At 31.5% G+C, this 15752-nt stretch overlaps 2 protein-coding genes and 1 long non-coding RNA gene across 3 annotated transcripts; 2 read left to right on the top strand and 1 right to left on the bottom strand.

The window, feature by feature from the left end:
- Positions 1-1878: 1878 nt before the first annotated feature.
- On the bottom strand, positions 1879-4747 carry LOC111382835. Its single transcript, XR_002700621.1, has 3 exons — positions 4578-4747; positions 4443-4485; positions 1879-2207 (listed from the first exon to the last, which is right to left on the bottom strand). It is a non-coding gene; the product is annotated as an uncharacterized LOC111382835 (long non-coding RNA).
- Positions 4748-7834: 3087 nt separating this feature from the next.
- On the top strand, positions 7835-11857 carry LOC111382817. Its single transcript, XM_023006858.1, has 2 exons — positions 7835-8201; positions 11511-11857. The coding sequence occupies exons 1-2, from the start codon at positions 7934-7936 to the stop codon at positions 11663-11665; spliced, it is 423 nt and encodes a 140-aa protein (XP_022862626.1). The 5' UTR covers positions 7835-7933; the 3' UTR covers positions 11666-11857.
- Positions 11858-13265: 1408 nt separating this feature from the next.
- Positions 13266-13724, top strand: LOC111382764. Its single transcript, XM_023006801.1, has one exon. It carries the CDS (start codon positions 13266-13268, stop codon positions 13722-13724), a length of 459 nt encoding a protein of 152 aa, XP_022862569.1.
- Positions 13725-15752: the final 2028 nt, after the last annotated feature.

Below are 15752 nucleotides of genomic sequence, written 5' to 3'. Positions count from 1 at the left end.
ATTCCTAAAGCTGATTGCTTGCTAACAGAACAATTCACTTCACCAATTGTTTCTAAAGGAATTTTAAATCTTGAATGAGCTGTGCGACCTCCAGGTAATAGAGACGCAGCGACTTCAGAGGACGTTGTTGCCAAAGCAATGAAATGTTGACCTCTTACAGCAGTTAGAAGTGCTTTTTATAAAAAAAGTCTTCCCCGTTCCCCCTGGACCATCAATGAAGAAAGTACCACTTGAATCATTTTTTACTTTTTCCATAACTTTATCATATGCAAATCGTTGTTCTTTATTGAATTTCTCTACACAATTAAAGTCTCTTTGAATATTAAAATTCAATGTTTCCTTTGTAATCATTCTTGCCAATCTTTGAGTCTCATCTATATTTACAAAGAATGAAACTATTCCATAATCATTTACATTTTTTCCTGACGATTCTAATATAGAATTGATGTCTTCCAAAGCTTGTATTTCAGCATCTTTAACACATATGTTTCGATGTACATAATCATCAATCATATAGGCTTTATATCTATCCCACAATAACTTTGGATGATTAGGGTTGTAAAGTGTAAGAAGTGTAGCAAAAAGACGTCTTAAAGAACTGGGCATTTTGTAAATAATGACTTCAGATAGACATTCTTCACAATGGTTGTCTCCTTTTAACAAACTATGTAAAAGTGCTGCTTCTCGATATGTATTGACTGTTACTCCATTTAAAGTTTTAAAACTGTCATATGATGTTGGATCTTTAATATGATTCAGAAGAACACGAAGGAAATATCATTCTCCTTCGGATGGATTAACTGTCACGATTCGCCCTATAACAATGTGTTGTTTTCTGGGAGTCCAAGTTTTTCCAGTTGCATTCCACACAAAATGTGTTGGAAAATCTCGATACAATAGCGTTCGAGCAAATTCATTTACTTCATTCATCCGAAAAAATTCAGTTAGCATTGTTCTTCTCGTATACTCATTTCCAATAATAACAGATAAATCATCTTTACTATTATAAGTTACGTGCTGATGATCTTTAATATGAAGTTGTAAAGCGTAAACAGTAGGATAAATTTCTGACAAATTAAAAGAAAAAATTCTCCACATAGTTTCAGGTGGAGATATCCATCTAGCTGATTGATAAGCAAAAATTTCATCAATTTCCTTATCTGTTTCATTTCTGCCTACGAAACAATTAATACGATCATGTCCTTTATACACATATTTGTACAAATATTTTACTGCTTTAATAGAAGAACATACTTCAATGTTAATATGACAGTCAAATTTTGCACTTAAATAAGGATTATATGGTACAACCCACCGATTATCTAACATTTGGCCTCTTACTTTAATAGAAATACCATTATCACGACGTCTATACAAGGGATATGAATTATCATCAAATATAGTACTGTTACAATAATCCTTAGGATATTTATTTTTACAACCACTACTTGCCAACATACATACGTTTTTTGGATTAAGGTTTCCACAAGGGCCATGCATATTATGTTTTGCAATTACAGAATGAAAATGCAAGTATTTATTCTTATCGGGAATTTCACATGACACTATCATATTAACTTGTTCAGCACAACAAATTTTATGTGCAGAATTGAAAATCAACAATAAATGGGCATGAGAGAGCCCTTTTTTTTGAAATTCAATCATGTATATATGAGCAACAACTGAACCAAAAATATTTTCTTTGTATAAATCGTTCTTTAACTCTTTCAATTTTGCTCTAAATATACGTGCAATTAAATCTGGTCGATTTTGAACTTCGTCATTGTGTTTGAGTTCTTGCATAATTTCTGGCTAATTTGGATTCCATGTTATAATTAGAAATATATCTGGTTTTCCATGACGTTGGACGACAGCCATTGCATCTAAATATCTTTTAAGCATATCTCTAGGCCCACATGTGAAAGTTTGTGGTAGAACAATCTTCTTTCCAATTTTTAACCATCTTGTTTCCCCATTTTGAACACTATCCACAATACCTTGATAAAGTTCAACACGAATTTGTTTCTGATTGCTACGAAAATAGTCTAATCTGGCAGTTTCAATTTTAACATACATATCTACAACATATTGTTGAAAAAGTCTACCAGTATGAAGCAACACAGACTTACTAGAAGACCTAATTTGTAACTTGTAAGAATAGTACTCGCGGCAAGAAACCTGTGATCGTTTCCTCATTCCATTGAATACTGCATAAGGATAAAAAAAAAATGCATCTTACACCCATTTGGAACATTTAATTTATATGAATTAGTAAACATATAAAAAAGTTTAATAGCAAACCTTGAGCCTCTTTTGCAATAATTTCAGTTGCAAAATTTACTGTGCTAGGAAAAGCTACGCAATCGGGTAAATTCTGAGTTTCAAAATATGTTTTTTTGTATCTCTGAATACCTTCATGTCAACCAGGTTCTCTAAATGGGAAAAGTAAAGGGTATTGCAAAGGATCATGACAACCATAATAATAGTGAACCTTATGTGAATCACCAAAATGACCATATATAATAATATCACGAACACGAATATTTGCATTGTCATCATCCTCAACCCATACAGCGGCTACTTGAGATGCTGAAGGAGTATTGAAGACTCTTTGATCAAGTCCAGGATCACATCTTATTTGTATTCGATGGTCGTGCAAATTGGTCATATTACTTAAAGACCTAAAGAATCTACTATAAGGATTTACTTTCAAGATTTCAATCAAAATGATCAAAGTAGATTCAACAAAATTTTCTAAAATTTTCATACGATTTTCAACTTCGTTATTCGTATCATAAAAATATAATTGCATATAAGAAGGCTGATTATTTTCCGGCAGAAGTTGATTTACATAATGATATACTTGTCCCTGAATTCTGAATGTGTAAATACCTTTATATGCTCTAAAAAGGTCTGTATCGCACTTTACACCAAATGAAGTGAATGTAAAATGATTATTATATCCACGTGAAATTTTCTTAAACTCCATGCATTCAGGTTCTTTAGAAGTAAATAAATTATACAATTCAATTGGTGAATCAGGCATATAAAGTTTAACTTTTCCATCAGAGCAACAGAACCCTTTAGTTTCTCTGTAAAATTTTCGCGCACCACAATGTTCACAATAGTTCCATGTCGGTAATACATATGTATTAGTAGGTATGTTTAATAGGTTAGAAATCCCTCGTAGAGAATGAACAATATTAGTACGTGCTTGATTTGAAGTAGAAGCCTGAAAATTAGGATGCAAGTGGAATTATTTATTCTTTTACGACGATCAACGCCTGGACTTTGAATTTGATTCCTCCTATTCGCCTGTCTTTGGTTTTGTTGTTGGCGAATAAAAGCAGTATACGATTCAGTTGCATTTTGAGAAGTACTATCAATATTCGAAGAATCCAAGGGGAAAAGATCTTCACCTCTAGTTTAACGAAAGCAAAGAATTTTCGTTTTAGTGAATGAAATAATTAAAAAATTAATAATACTACTAAGTTTCCACAATAGGAAAAATATTCGATAGACACAAGTGAACCATACTCTCACAACATTAAAAACATGCATAAAGCTGAAGTTTAATAAAAAAATTGTTTACTTCAAAGCAATAGCAATAAATATAAACAGTGTTGACTGAACTATTGATGAAATAAAATTTTAATAAGACTTATATGATGTAAAAGCAGGAATAAAAGATTAACATTTTTATATGATTCTTGTAAAATTAATAGTTTTTAAAAAAAAAACATAAATATTATTGTAATGTTGTAAAAGTTTTTGCTATACTACTACCAAAGAGTAAGAAAATAAAGACTTCTAAAAAGAAAATATTTTTCATCTATAAATTTAGTGGTTTTGCTTCCACCCAATCAACCTACTTAATATAAATCTACATGTCCCCAACACATATATTTTAAAGAATTTTTAAAGTTCATACAAAGTTAGGCGTTTTCAACTTAAATAATTTTCATATTAGATAAGAATAAGAAAAAAATATCTCGAGTCTACATACTAAAGGAAGAAACTGGTGACGTGTGAAATTTTGCCAAACATAAACAATAACTTGGACAATCTCCTCTCTTATAGTAAAGGCAGATACTATTTTATTATTATATACTAATTAAATAAAATATATTCTATACGAAGAAAAGTAATCCCCTCTCCTCACACACGAAAACATGTATGTATGTAAATGTGTATGTACACATCTATATAATTTTCACCATCTATTAACATTTTTTTTTGGTCCAGTGCAATTTCATTTTCTTCTACAGTGAATGAAAAATGGAGTGAAATAGTGATTTGAAATTGTCGAAGTTGACTATGAATGATGATAGTTGATTCCTCACCAGCTTCGAAACGGCGAAAATTCATGACCTTCAACCTCATGAACTACGAATATGTAAACGTAGATATATTTTCATGCATCTACAGAAACGAGAACATACCTTATATGGAGCTAAAGAAAGACGAACCCAGCTAGATTTTCATCTACAAACAAAGGAAAACTAAGTATCTTAAATAAATAGTAAGAAAATAAAAAAAGAAATACACAAAAAAGAAAAATTATAAGAAGAACATACCCAAAATAATTGTTGCAACTTCTAGAATTTTCTTCTCCACTATTGATGACGAGAAAATACGAATTAGGCTAAAGGCAAAAGCGAATAATGGTAGAAGGACGACCTTTTTTTTTCAGAGAAAACAAGATTTTGAGGAGAATTCGTTCTGCAAAACAATGGCTAGAATTTAGAAAGAGAAGGATTGAATTGATAGAAGAGTATTGTGTGAAATTTATGTGGTAAGAAGAAAAAATAAACAGCACACGACATTTTACTTCAAATGTGGGTGCCATTCATTAATGTTTGGACAACTATATTTTTTAATTCCCATATCACCCTTAACATTAATATAGGTATGGAAATTAGTGTGTAGTTAGAAAGTGAAGGGTAATTGTGCCAAATTGTTTATTAAATAGAGGGTATAATGTTACTTTTGATATCTCAATTATGTGGGAAAAAGGACAATCATCTAATAACTTTGCTATATACCTCGGGAATGCACATTTTCAGATTTCAAGAAGTCAACAAAATCAACTACACTTCAATAAGTCAAAAAAATCAACTATATTAATTATTCCTCATGAGAGGAGGTGGATGTGAGACAATACAAAAGCAAGAAGACGCAGACTATGCGGTCTCAAAAAGAAAACGTGGCTCATTTTGGGGACCAACCAACTGTAGCAAAACCAGATATGTAAATCGAGCAAGTGTGAAAATCAGTGTGACATGAATGAATAGTAAAGAAAGCCTCTCTTTTAAGAGAGTAAAGATATATGATCATACTAAAAATAAAATCATTACGTACCACGTTTGTCGTAAATATATTCGTATAATCAACAAATAATTCATTATGGACATCATAGTTATGTGTTGGTGCATCCTACATTAAAAGTATTGAGTCAAATAATATCATTGGCATAAATTCAAAAGTAAATAAGATAACAATTAAAACATCAGGTAAGTATGTGAAATAGCAGATGAATTGGAACTTTTCTAAATACTTGTGAAGAAACCACTACAATTGAGAGCAAAATAAAAAAAAAATAATTGCAAAAAAGTAGATGAATTGGAACTTTTCTAAGTACTTGTAGAGAAACATATATATATATATATATATAAAGAAGGGTCTTCTGAACATAAAAAGAGAGCTGAGACATTGAGTATGCCAAGCACACCCAAGACAGGTCTTGTCCATTGTTATCCAATTCTCTTTACCAAACGTGGCATTAAAAGAAAAACAAGCTCGGTTTTAGGGCTTGAAGGTTAGAAGTTGTTGAAAAACAATCCCTTAGTAGGCAACAAACCCATATAATTATGTACTTTCAACGTTTATCTTACTGTCTTTCTTGTTCAACAACTTAGCAAACATTTATTTTTGTACCATATCTATAAGAAATTCCACTGCAGCCCCTCGATAGGGGTAATCAATATAAAGTCATTTAAGGACATTATGCTTCTAAAAAAGAGCAATGCGTGTGCCAAAACTTAGGATTCTGTACAGCAAAGAATTAAAACTAGATAAAGAGAAAACTATTTTCTGTTCTTTTCTTATTTTGAAGAAATGGGGTGATTAATAATTTAGAAAATAGAACATTACTTTCGATATAGGCACTATTAGCTCTCCAGCATAGTTGAAAAGGGGGAAAGAATAAGACAAGCTAGACGACAATCAAGTAAGAGTTTTCACGCCATGGATTGCTTAATGACCAAAGGCCCTTACCAGTTAGACTTAGGAATAACAGGTAAAATCAAGAGAAGAAAATTAAAACGTCCAAATTCAAACAAAAATCAAATAACAAAATATGATAAAAAGGTAATCCTTACTTTTTTAAATTCCTCTTCATATATTGCTCTGTCCGTATTTATCTGCTCAAACGGCGTCTCTTCCATTGTTTACTAAAGTCTTTGTCTATTGAAGTTCTAAGTATTAGAATGTTTCAAACATATTCATGTAATTTTCTCTGATTCATTAGGGTTTTAGTTAAACACAAATTGTAAAAATACGTTAAAAGATTTAGGATAATTTAATGAAGGGTAATTATATTACGACCAGAAAATTTATTTCTTACGCCACATTATAATCACACCATAATTAAAATATATTTTCAATAAATACACCACAACAAATTTACAATTATACTCCTAATCCAATAAAAATTAAAAATGAAAAAAAAAATGTGGTGTACTTATCATCCCAATATTACTTTTCATCCTTTAAACATTTTCACTAATTCTAAAATAATAATTTGCAGTATCTTTTCGTCATAGAGATTTTGTACCAGGTGCATTATAGGTGGAAAATATTATCTTTTGTCACAAAATTTTTTCACCACAATAGCCTTATTAATTGCTTTTAACGGGATTTTAATTGTAACATTATGTTGGATTCTTTAAATTAAATTCAGACCATTTTCAGGAAGATTCCATGTTTGACTTCCCATCATCCTCTCTCTTTTTCTCCATTTTTTTATGGTTTTGGTGTGTTATAGATGGAGAGAAATTCATATACCAGCATATACAAAAAATACGAGGAAACTGACAGATCTTATACACAAAAATCCACGAAAGTTGAAATGTACATTCATCATTTTACATGCTTGTTTTAAAATTATAATAAATTTGTTTGACTCAACAAAAAATAAGATCCCTAATTTTCAAATTTGACAAATAAATTGAAAAAATGAATTCATTTACAATGAGAAAAAAATTATCTTGCCACCATGAAGGAAGGAAAAAATTGCAGAAAAAACTATGAACAATGAAATGTTCAGAAAAAATGAAGAAGGAAATTAGGTTTTACATTTGTAATGTAATAATAATTTATTTAATTAACAAGTATATTAAAATTCTAATTATGTAATTTTGGATATTTTAGTAAATAAGAAAATTGTGGTGTACTTAGTAAAATTTGTATTAGTAATATAATTACCCTTTAATGAAAATAGAAATAAGTGAATGAATATAGACTTATGTATTTTTATTGAATCTTATTTATGTGTATTTAAGTAAATTTACATAGAATTTAAAATATAATAAAATTTTATTTGTAAAAGTGAATGTAAATATAAAAAGTATGAATTGAAATAGTGGTATCGTATATTATTTGTACATAATGCAATATTTTATCTATCACTCCTACATAGGAAAAGATTCATTTCAAATAAATTATATTTTATTGAAACTGAATCCTCCCACTTGAGCCTGAGGGATTGACACCACGCATGGCATCACAAAAAGAAATGGGACGAAATTGCCCCAAGGGTTAAAGGTAAAAGTGAATATTTTCCCTTTCACTGCGTGGTGTTTAAAGTTGGTCCATCCCAAAAATTTTCCCCAATTCTCTGGAAGAAATCCCTATTTTCTTTTTAGCCAGCAAAATGTCAGTTGGAACACATTTGAATTCATTAATATATATTGCACATTTATCTCTCAGTCATCAAAATCCAAGAAAAAGTCTTCAAAATCATCCCTTGTACCGTCTGCCACCGAGCCCGAGTCTGGTGAAAAATCGTGCAACAAATTTATCAATTCAGTGCTCAGAAAACCAAGGCCCAATACTCAGAACTTGCAAGAATTGCAAGACGCAGTTCGATCCTGTTCTCAATCACCCCCGAGCTTGCCGTTATCACACTGCTCATTTTGGTGGTATGCATTTTTAGTTTGTGTTCATTCATCTTATACTCAGTGTCATTTTTGGTTTTGTTCAAAATATATGTTTGTCTAAGTCTAAAAAATTCGCTTCCAAGTTTAATTATAAGTAAATAAGTTTGTTTTGAAATAAGGAACTTTTTTAAAGGGGCAAAAAAATGAAAGGTCAAAAAATTTCCAGTCTTTGTCTGCATAACTCTCAAATGAAACACAGCGGAATATATTCTGACCTATGTATGATGTTAACATTATTTGTAGTTTTCCCTTTTCTGTTTATTTGTTAGTTTCATGTCTATCGCATGGAGTTCCTTTGATGCCCTGATATTGGTAGCAATCTCGTGATCTAGCTTTGAAGAATTAAACAGCGGGTGGATTAATCATAAAGTTGAGTGTGGAAGCAAAATAATACTCTGTAATTTGTATAGTATGATCAGGTGACGTAGAAAAGGAAGTTTTCCTATCACTAACTCAGTAGAATATGGAGGTATTTATGACAGAACGTGCCAATTTGGCATTTCACAATAAAGTGATGGAACTACCATAATGACTTGTTAGTAGATTAATAGATCACTTCGAAATACCATACACATCAGACATCAAGTATAGACTATGGCTTCCAACCAAGCTATTGTTACTTCCATTTCATTAGGAATTAATTATCTTTTCTAAGAATATCTCCTAAGTAGTGGCTGGTTCAAGATGCTCAACAACAAATTTGATTTTAGAAAAAACACCATCATTATGGATATGTATATCCTGCAGAAAAATTATACGAATCCACTGATATATGGTATGCTAAAGTGAATGTTTGCAACAAGAAATGAATATTTGTTTTGGTCCTTGTTCCTGATCCCTGTAAATGGTCCAGTATATGGGAAGAAAACACATGTTCCAGTCTTATTGCTGAGTGTGAGCTAATTTCTGTAGAAGGATCGATTATGTGAAGGAAATAGAGGTCACAAGGTAAGGGACCTCTTTTCCTTTATGCTTCCCCACATGGAAAATGAATCAAGCCAATTTTTCCCTGATCACCATAAATAATGGTAATGTTTATGCTCATATTAGTATAGCATAATAGTGATTTGTTGGGAGGGCCATGAGAAATCCACTTAGTACCTTTGCTCCGTCATTGAAGTGTGGAAATGTGAGGAAATCATAACGTTTACCTTTTTATTAGTTCAACTGCTTTCTGGACTTCATATAAGAGCTTCAGAGAAGAAGACCTGGAAAACTTACGGATTTTGATTTTCCAATGCTGCAATCTTGATTAGATAGCTTGCAAGATTACATTGATCAGCAGATACGAACTAACGTATAGTTAGGCGAAAGAAGCATCAGATCTCGAGAAGATTATTTTGTTAAGTTGCATATGGATCTGCAATGAAACATAAGTTGGAAAATTTCTTTTGTACTGTTAGTTGTGCCTTCTAACCGTTGAGGATTCTGAAGTTACCAACAGACTCTGAGTTGTAATCGTGTATAGTTGGAAGAAGAAATTCGATAACTTTGCCAATAATCACTTATGATATATGAAAACCATGCCCCCTTCCCCTTCTTAAGTGAATGTACTAGACGCCGACTATTTTGCCCTTTTCTGGTTTGGGAATCTGCAATCTATCCCGTATAGCATGAAAACATATTAAAAACCATGTAATTACCTTCTTTTAATATGGTCTGAATTTGTTGGTTTTGTGTAAAACAACCGTTTCATCCTCATTAAGAAATAGCATCATGAAATGTTAAGAAAACAATAGTAGTTCTACAGAAAAACTAGAAGTAACACCCTTGGAGCTAGTTTTTTGGGCTTTAGAGAATCTATTGGGAGTTAAAAGCTATGAGGGAGTAACTTAGGCTTGGTATCGGGCGGGTGGGTTGGCCTGGGTATTCCAATACCTAAAACCACGCATTATATTTTGAGTATTTCGTAAATGGAATCATTTGGGTCCTTGTAATTATTGGAACCAAATGCATAATCGAACCGTCGGTTTCGGTTATACCCATTACCTTTTTTATATTTTCATGTAAGCCCTTTAGTACGTATATGTAACACGCTACCGCTCGGCAGTATTTGTGTAAAGATTCAGCCAAGAAATTTTCAAGAAACAAAATCGTGAAGACTAAAAATCATGAAAAGAGGATAAAATTAAAAACAACATAAATTAAAACAACTCAAGAAAAAAATATTTTTTATTAATAAATCTTATTTGATCCTTAAGTAGGCATGCTATAGCCTATAATCTCATTATAAACAATGCTTAAATTCTTCTATTCTTAAAACGAATTGACATAAAAAGTACTAATTAGATACATAACTATAGCGTATCAAGAAACTGCAATCCACATATTGAACTCACTCTATTTGATTAAAAAGGAAAAATTAAATTTTAAAAGAGAACCACGAACTTAATATAACCAAAAAGGTACACCACAACCCAAGCTACGAATACATCAAGTTTAATTGTCATGCATTATAAAAACATTAAAAAATTTACTCAAGTTTGTACAAAATGCAAGAAAGCAAAAAGCTTGAATTGCAAAGAATGAAAATTTTTATTCATCAACTTATACCACAACCTAGATAGAACTTTTGATTAATAAAAAGCCAAATTGAAAAGATTAACATGTGATAACCTCTGAAATGCAACAATATGATGTAAGCAAAAGGCAAAATGGTAAGAGCCAATTTTTAATGTTAGAGGCTAGAGTTTTAGACTAATTACTACCGCACTTAGGTTTTGATTTTTATTTTTTTTACCCAGCTTATAAATTGTAAATAAGAAATTATATAAAAAATCGGTTCCATTAAGGTACCAACGATTTTGGTTCAAGAACTAAGAACTGAATTGAACCCAATCAGTTATCAGTTCCTAATTTAATTTTTTGGGAGCTGGATTGTAACCTCTGATTTCGGTTCGGTTTCAATTCGGGAGGTTCGTTTCCAGTTAAAATGTTTAGGCCTAGCGTAACTTGCATGTTCTTGGTCCATGGCCAATAATTTGCATGATTGTTTGCAAAGTGAGAGGGAGTATTTAAAATCTTCCTCTTTTCTTCTTAACTTCTTATCAATAAATTATAAAAAGGTTTACTCTTCTCTGTTGACCCTATGTTGAATGGATCCTAGTAGTATGATACAGATTTTGTATCTGTCAGATGTGATTATCTACTAATTTATTGTTAAAATGAAAGAATCCACCACATACCTTATTATAACATAGGTTGTTCCATATGATTCATTCTTGTTTGACTATGCAAGGATATTGTACCTGATATTTTGATGTTTTTGTTTCCTCCGTTTCACTTTTCCAGGAGAAACGAAGAGAAAGTTTGAGAGTGTATTCACCGGAGGAACTATGGACACCCCCGACTCTGGCAAAGTTTTTCAGTACTGGCATTGCTGTGGGTCTGAAGATCCCTTTGATCCTGGATGCACTTCTGCCCCTCATTCTTCATATGACGACTAATGGATCGAAGATTCCACGTCTCCAAGATATTCTGTGAGTTGTAATCAATCAGTTAAGATTCTTTTTCTGTCACTCAAAACTGAGTTTGGGATTTCTAATTTTCTTATATCCATTGCCTTTTGATCCTGAAAAATGTAAAGCATGTACCTATACCTATCTTATTATTAATAAATTACAAAAGTCATATTGTTATAAATTTTTTGCTCCTTTACTTTCACTTGTATATTCCGAATGTGCAAAATAGAAACCAACTAAGATAATGTCGAATGTATGAAAATAAAGATAGTTTCACTATAAACTTCTTTTATCTATTTCCTAAATATTTCTCTATGGCTTGCGGAATTGGACAAATTCGTATTCGAAATAATAAAAAAATAATTATAACATTAATGCATAATATCTGGTAGCGTAATGGCTTACTTCAAGGGATCAACCACTTTAGGTGGAATGACGTCGTTTGGAGACTTTCCGTTCCACTGTGACATCCATTTCCGCGTTCCATGTGCCCAAATCCATTGCCATTTTAGGGATGGTGGGTGTTAACTTCTGATTCTCCATGCCAGTAGGATAATCTTTCTTAAGAATGGGAAGACAATATTCCCTTTTACTTGTGTTATTAACTCTCCAATCCACCAACCGTAGCAGCACCATCTGCTAAAATTTGTCCGTTTTTAATACATTCACCCCGTTGAACCTAGGTTTTTGATGTATAAGTGGTAGAGAAATTATGCCAATCCTTTGAAATATGGTATGCTACAAGTGAATATTTGCTCAAAATTTACGAAGAAAAAAAACTCCAATAAAAATGTATATTCATTTCTTATGTACATGTGGTTGTGAATCAAAATTTAGAAAACCCTTGTTGAAGAACTCTTGATACTCACTTTAAATTTGTATTTAAGTTGCATTTTGTTGCTTTGAGAGATATTCCAATCTCATAAGTAGGAATATTTTAACCAACGAAAAAGTTAAATGATCCAAAAATTTCAAAGTAAACCAAATTTCAAGATCAGGGCTTATCAACTATTGTAGTACGCAGTCGATATTCCCAGCATCAATGTTGTCACTAGAGCTCGTGGAATCATATTGAATACTTGATTATATCTTATAAACATCCTAATTGAGAAACAACACACTAACATTTTTTAAATTTGGATGTTATTTACATGTCTTTGTAGGCGATTTCAGAACTCCAAAAAATACATGAATATGCCATTATTATTTGCTTCTTGTTTTAACAATTAGCGGGCTTCAAGCAAATTCCTTGCTCCACCACTAGGTTATCCTTTTTTTTCCCTTGGTACCTAGGCAAAAGTTCCTTCAAAGCAACTTCAAATAAAAGTTGATCATAATTATACTTCACCCGTTCAAACCCATTCTTCTTGAAGAACGTCATTAACAGCCCATTACACAAATGCAAAGCCACGTGGCAGATGATTACGTTTGCCACGTGTTGGGACACATCTTTGAGTCCACGAAACAAATTCAACACTCAACTTTATGTCTAAGTATTTGCATGTTTAACCTCTCTCTCCCTCTCTATCTATATATGTATTGGCCCGGGTTTTTTTTTCATTATAATCACTTACTTTCTTCAACAATGGAGGCAAGTTTGTTGTGTTCTCCTAGATTGCCTCATAGGCCATTTCTAAAGAAACCCTCTTACAACCTAAGACATGGGATCATTACAAAAGTTCTCAACACAAAAAAGGATGATAACGAGGAAAAATCATCACCTGTTGATGAAAATATATCTGTTCTAAGACTGCACATCAAGAAAATGAAGTTGTTAGAGAGCACTAGATCTATCCAAAAGCCTTCTTCTGATTGGATGGAATGGGAGAAGAAGATTTTTACGCGTTATCACGAGGACGTTTGTGACACAGTGGCGTTGCTACAAACGTATTTGATGAATACGAGGCCAAGCGTGGCATTGGGGATGATCGCGTTAGTCGCGATAAGTGTGCCATTGTCGAGCTCGGTCGCCATGGTTAATGTCTTGAAGATAGCAAAAGGATTGTTGGAAGGGTGTCATGTATGTATTGATATTGAGTTTTAGCTTATGTGTGAGTCTTTATTTTGGTTTAAATGAAGGAGAAATAAGCTACGGATATGGCTACTTTTAAGCAATGGACTAGACCATGTAAATACTTATGGATTGTGTAACTTCAGAATTTTGATTACTTTATGCATGGAAAGTTTATATTTACTTGGCACCTATTTGGTGAAGGGAATTAAAATCAGATTTTTAGTAGATTTTGATAAAAGTTAATGAAATATGTAGTTGAAAAGTTGTGGGTCTATATATGTGTATATATATATATATATATACTTATGTGCATTTATGCTTACCTTTAATTTTCATAATGGAACTGAATCGTGATATTTGTGATGTTTGTTCATGTTCAAATATAGTCGTATTTTGTCAAAAAATACGTAATTCCTTAAAATGAAAGAGTAACATAATGTGTTACTCCTACATATAAAGTAATTTATTGTTTTTGTTACGTGCTTTGTTTGTCTATAAAGAAAAACATTGTATTACTAGTGTGTTCATATCATGAAGTATACTGTTTGGCATGTTATTAAAGATTAGTTGGGGGTTACCTTAGTTTTCTTTCGTAATAGGATTTTATTTTGCATGAATAATATGTTACTCATGTGTTATTACTTGTGAATTTATTTTGTTTGTCTTTAAATAGTAACGTGGGTGTTACTTGTGCATTTTTTCTTTCTTTGCAATTGGGATTGTGGCATATTTGTGATAAAAAAAAAATAAAAAAATGCCGAGTATATTGTGCAATAAAGAATTAAGGAAATGCCAGATCCATTTAATACGGATAATCCACATTTTAACTTGGTAGTGTAGCTTTATAACTATGCCTAGAAAAAAAGGACGATGATTATTGAACACGTGATGCACGTAATTTGATGAGCAGGGACGAATTCAGCACTCAGTGAGTTAGTGCGGCAACTCGTGCTAGATTAGCTTGGAAAAAAGATTTTCATGTGAGATACCTAGGTTTGATTCCCTTCAACAACATTTCTCCTTTTAATTTTTAGACACAATAAATAATAACTAAATATTAATTAATAAATGTACAAATGTTAAGCAAAAAGGAGTGCAGCTCATATGATGGAGTAATAATTTGAATAATATTTTTAAAGAAATTATTTCGAAAACGAAAACTAATAATATATGATTGTTTAGTTATTATTGATTGTATTAAAAAATAAACAAAAATTATTTTATAAAATTCAAATTTGGACAATCTAAATGCTACTCTTTATCTTTTAAAAGTTCAAAAAACATTTTTTTCTTTTGGGGTAAAAAATAGTTCTAGTTCTAAAAATCATTATTTCCAAAATTTTGCATAACCTTCGCTTAAATTCGGAGCTTGTCTTTATTGTCTAGTCATGCTTTACATATAAATTGTTTCGTTTAAGTTCATAAAAAACTTGAAACTGGTCATAAATATGATTGAAAAATATTTTTTTTTTGCCTTATTAGTTTAGGTCGTATTGAATAATATTTTAAAATGTACATGACTTGTACGTTTTAGTGTATTAACTATTGATTGAATTTTTTAATATTATTTAATTAAATATTAATAAACATATTGTGGTCGTCAATGATCGCTCTAGCTATCTCAATATCCTAGATTCGCCATTGTTGATCAGGGACGAATATATTGTGACTTGTGATTGTTGCTAGTGTTAAATGTTGATCTTTTTTATTTGCTTGTCTAACTATGTTTTTTAAGATTGTAATGTGTTGTGTAACATGTTGTACATATGATTTAGTTGATATACTTGTAACGGCATCATCATTTTCCACATATGGAATAGAGCTGGGAAGGTAGATATTTAAATGAAATCATCGCCCCTTAATTTATTGTGGTGGTAACAACTCATTCATTCATCGGTATATATTAATTTAACAGTATACATTCACACAAACAACATCATCATACCTTCTTATCTTTCCTAAAAGAAATATGTCAACAAATAAAATATATAGAGCTAATTTCCTGTTCACAGTTGACAAGATAATAATTGTCCACCAACGATGTGACAAGTCGTATTT

This window comes from Olea europaea, unplaced genomic scaffold (assembly GCF_002742605.1).
Source record: "Olea europaea var. sylvestris unplaced genomic scaffold, O_europaea_v1 scaffold256, whole genome shotgun sequence".
Classification (NCBI taxonomy): domain Eukaryota; kingdom Viridiplantae; phylum Streptophyta; class Magnoliopsida; order Lamiales; family Oleaceae; genus Olea; species Olea europaea.
The sequence above is the reverse complement of the archived record's forward strand: the minus strand, read 5'-3'. Positions and strand labels throughout refer to the sequence as shown.

What these genes read in the sequence shown, in the direction of transcription:
- LOC111382817 (XM_023006858.1), top strand. Translation starts at nt 7,934, where the DNA reads ATGTCAGTTGGAACACATTTGAATTCATTAATATATATTGCACATTTA. An exon ending in TCACACTGCTCATTTTGGTG is followed by an intron (nt 8,202 to 11,510) that starts GTATGCATTTTT and finishes TCACTTTTCCAG; the next exon opens with GAGAAACGAAGAGAAAGTTT.
- LOC111382764 (XM_023006801.1), top strand. Translation starts at nt 13,266, where the DNA reads ATGGAGGCAAGTTTGTTGTGTTCTCCTAGATTGCCTCATAGGCCATTT.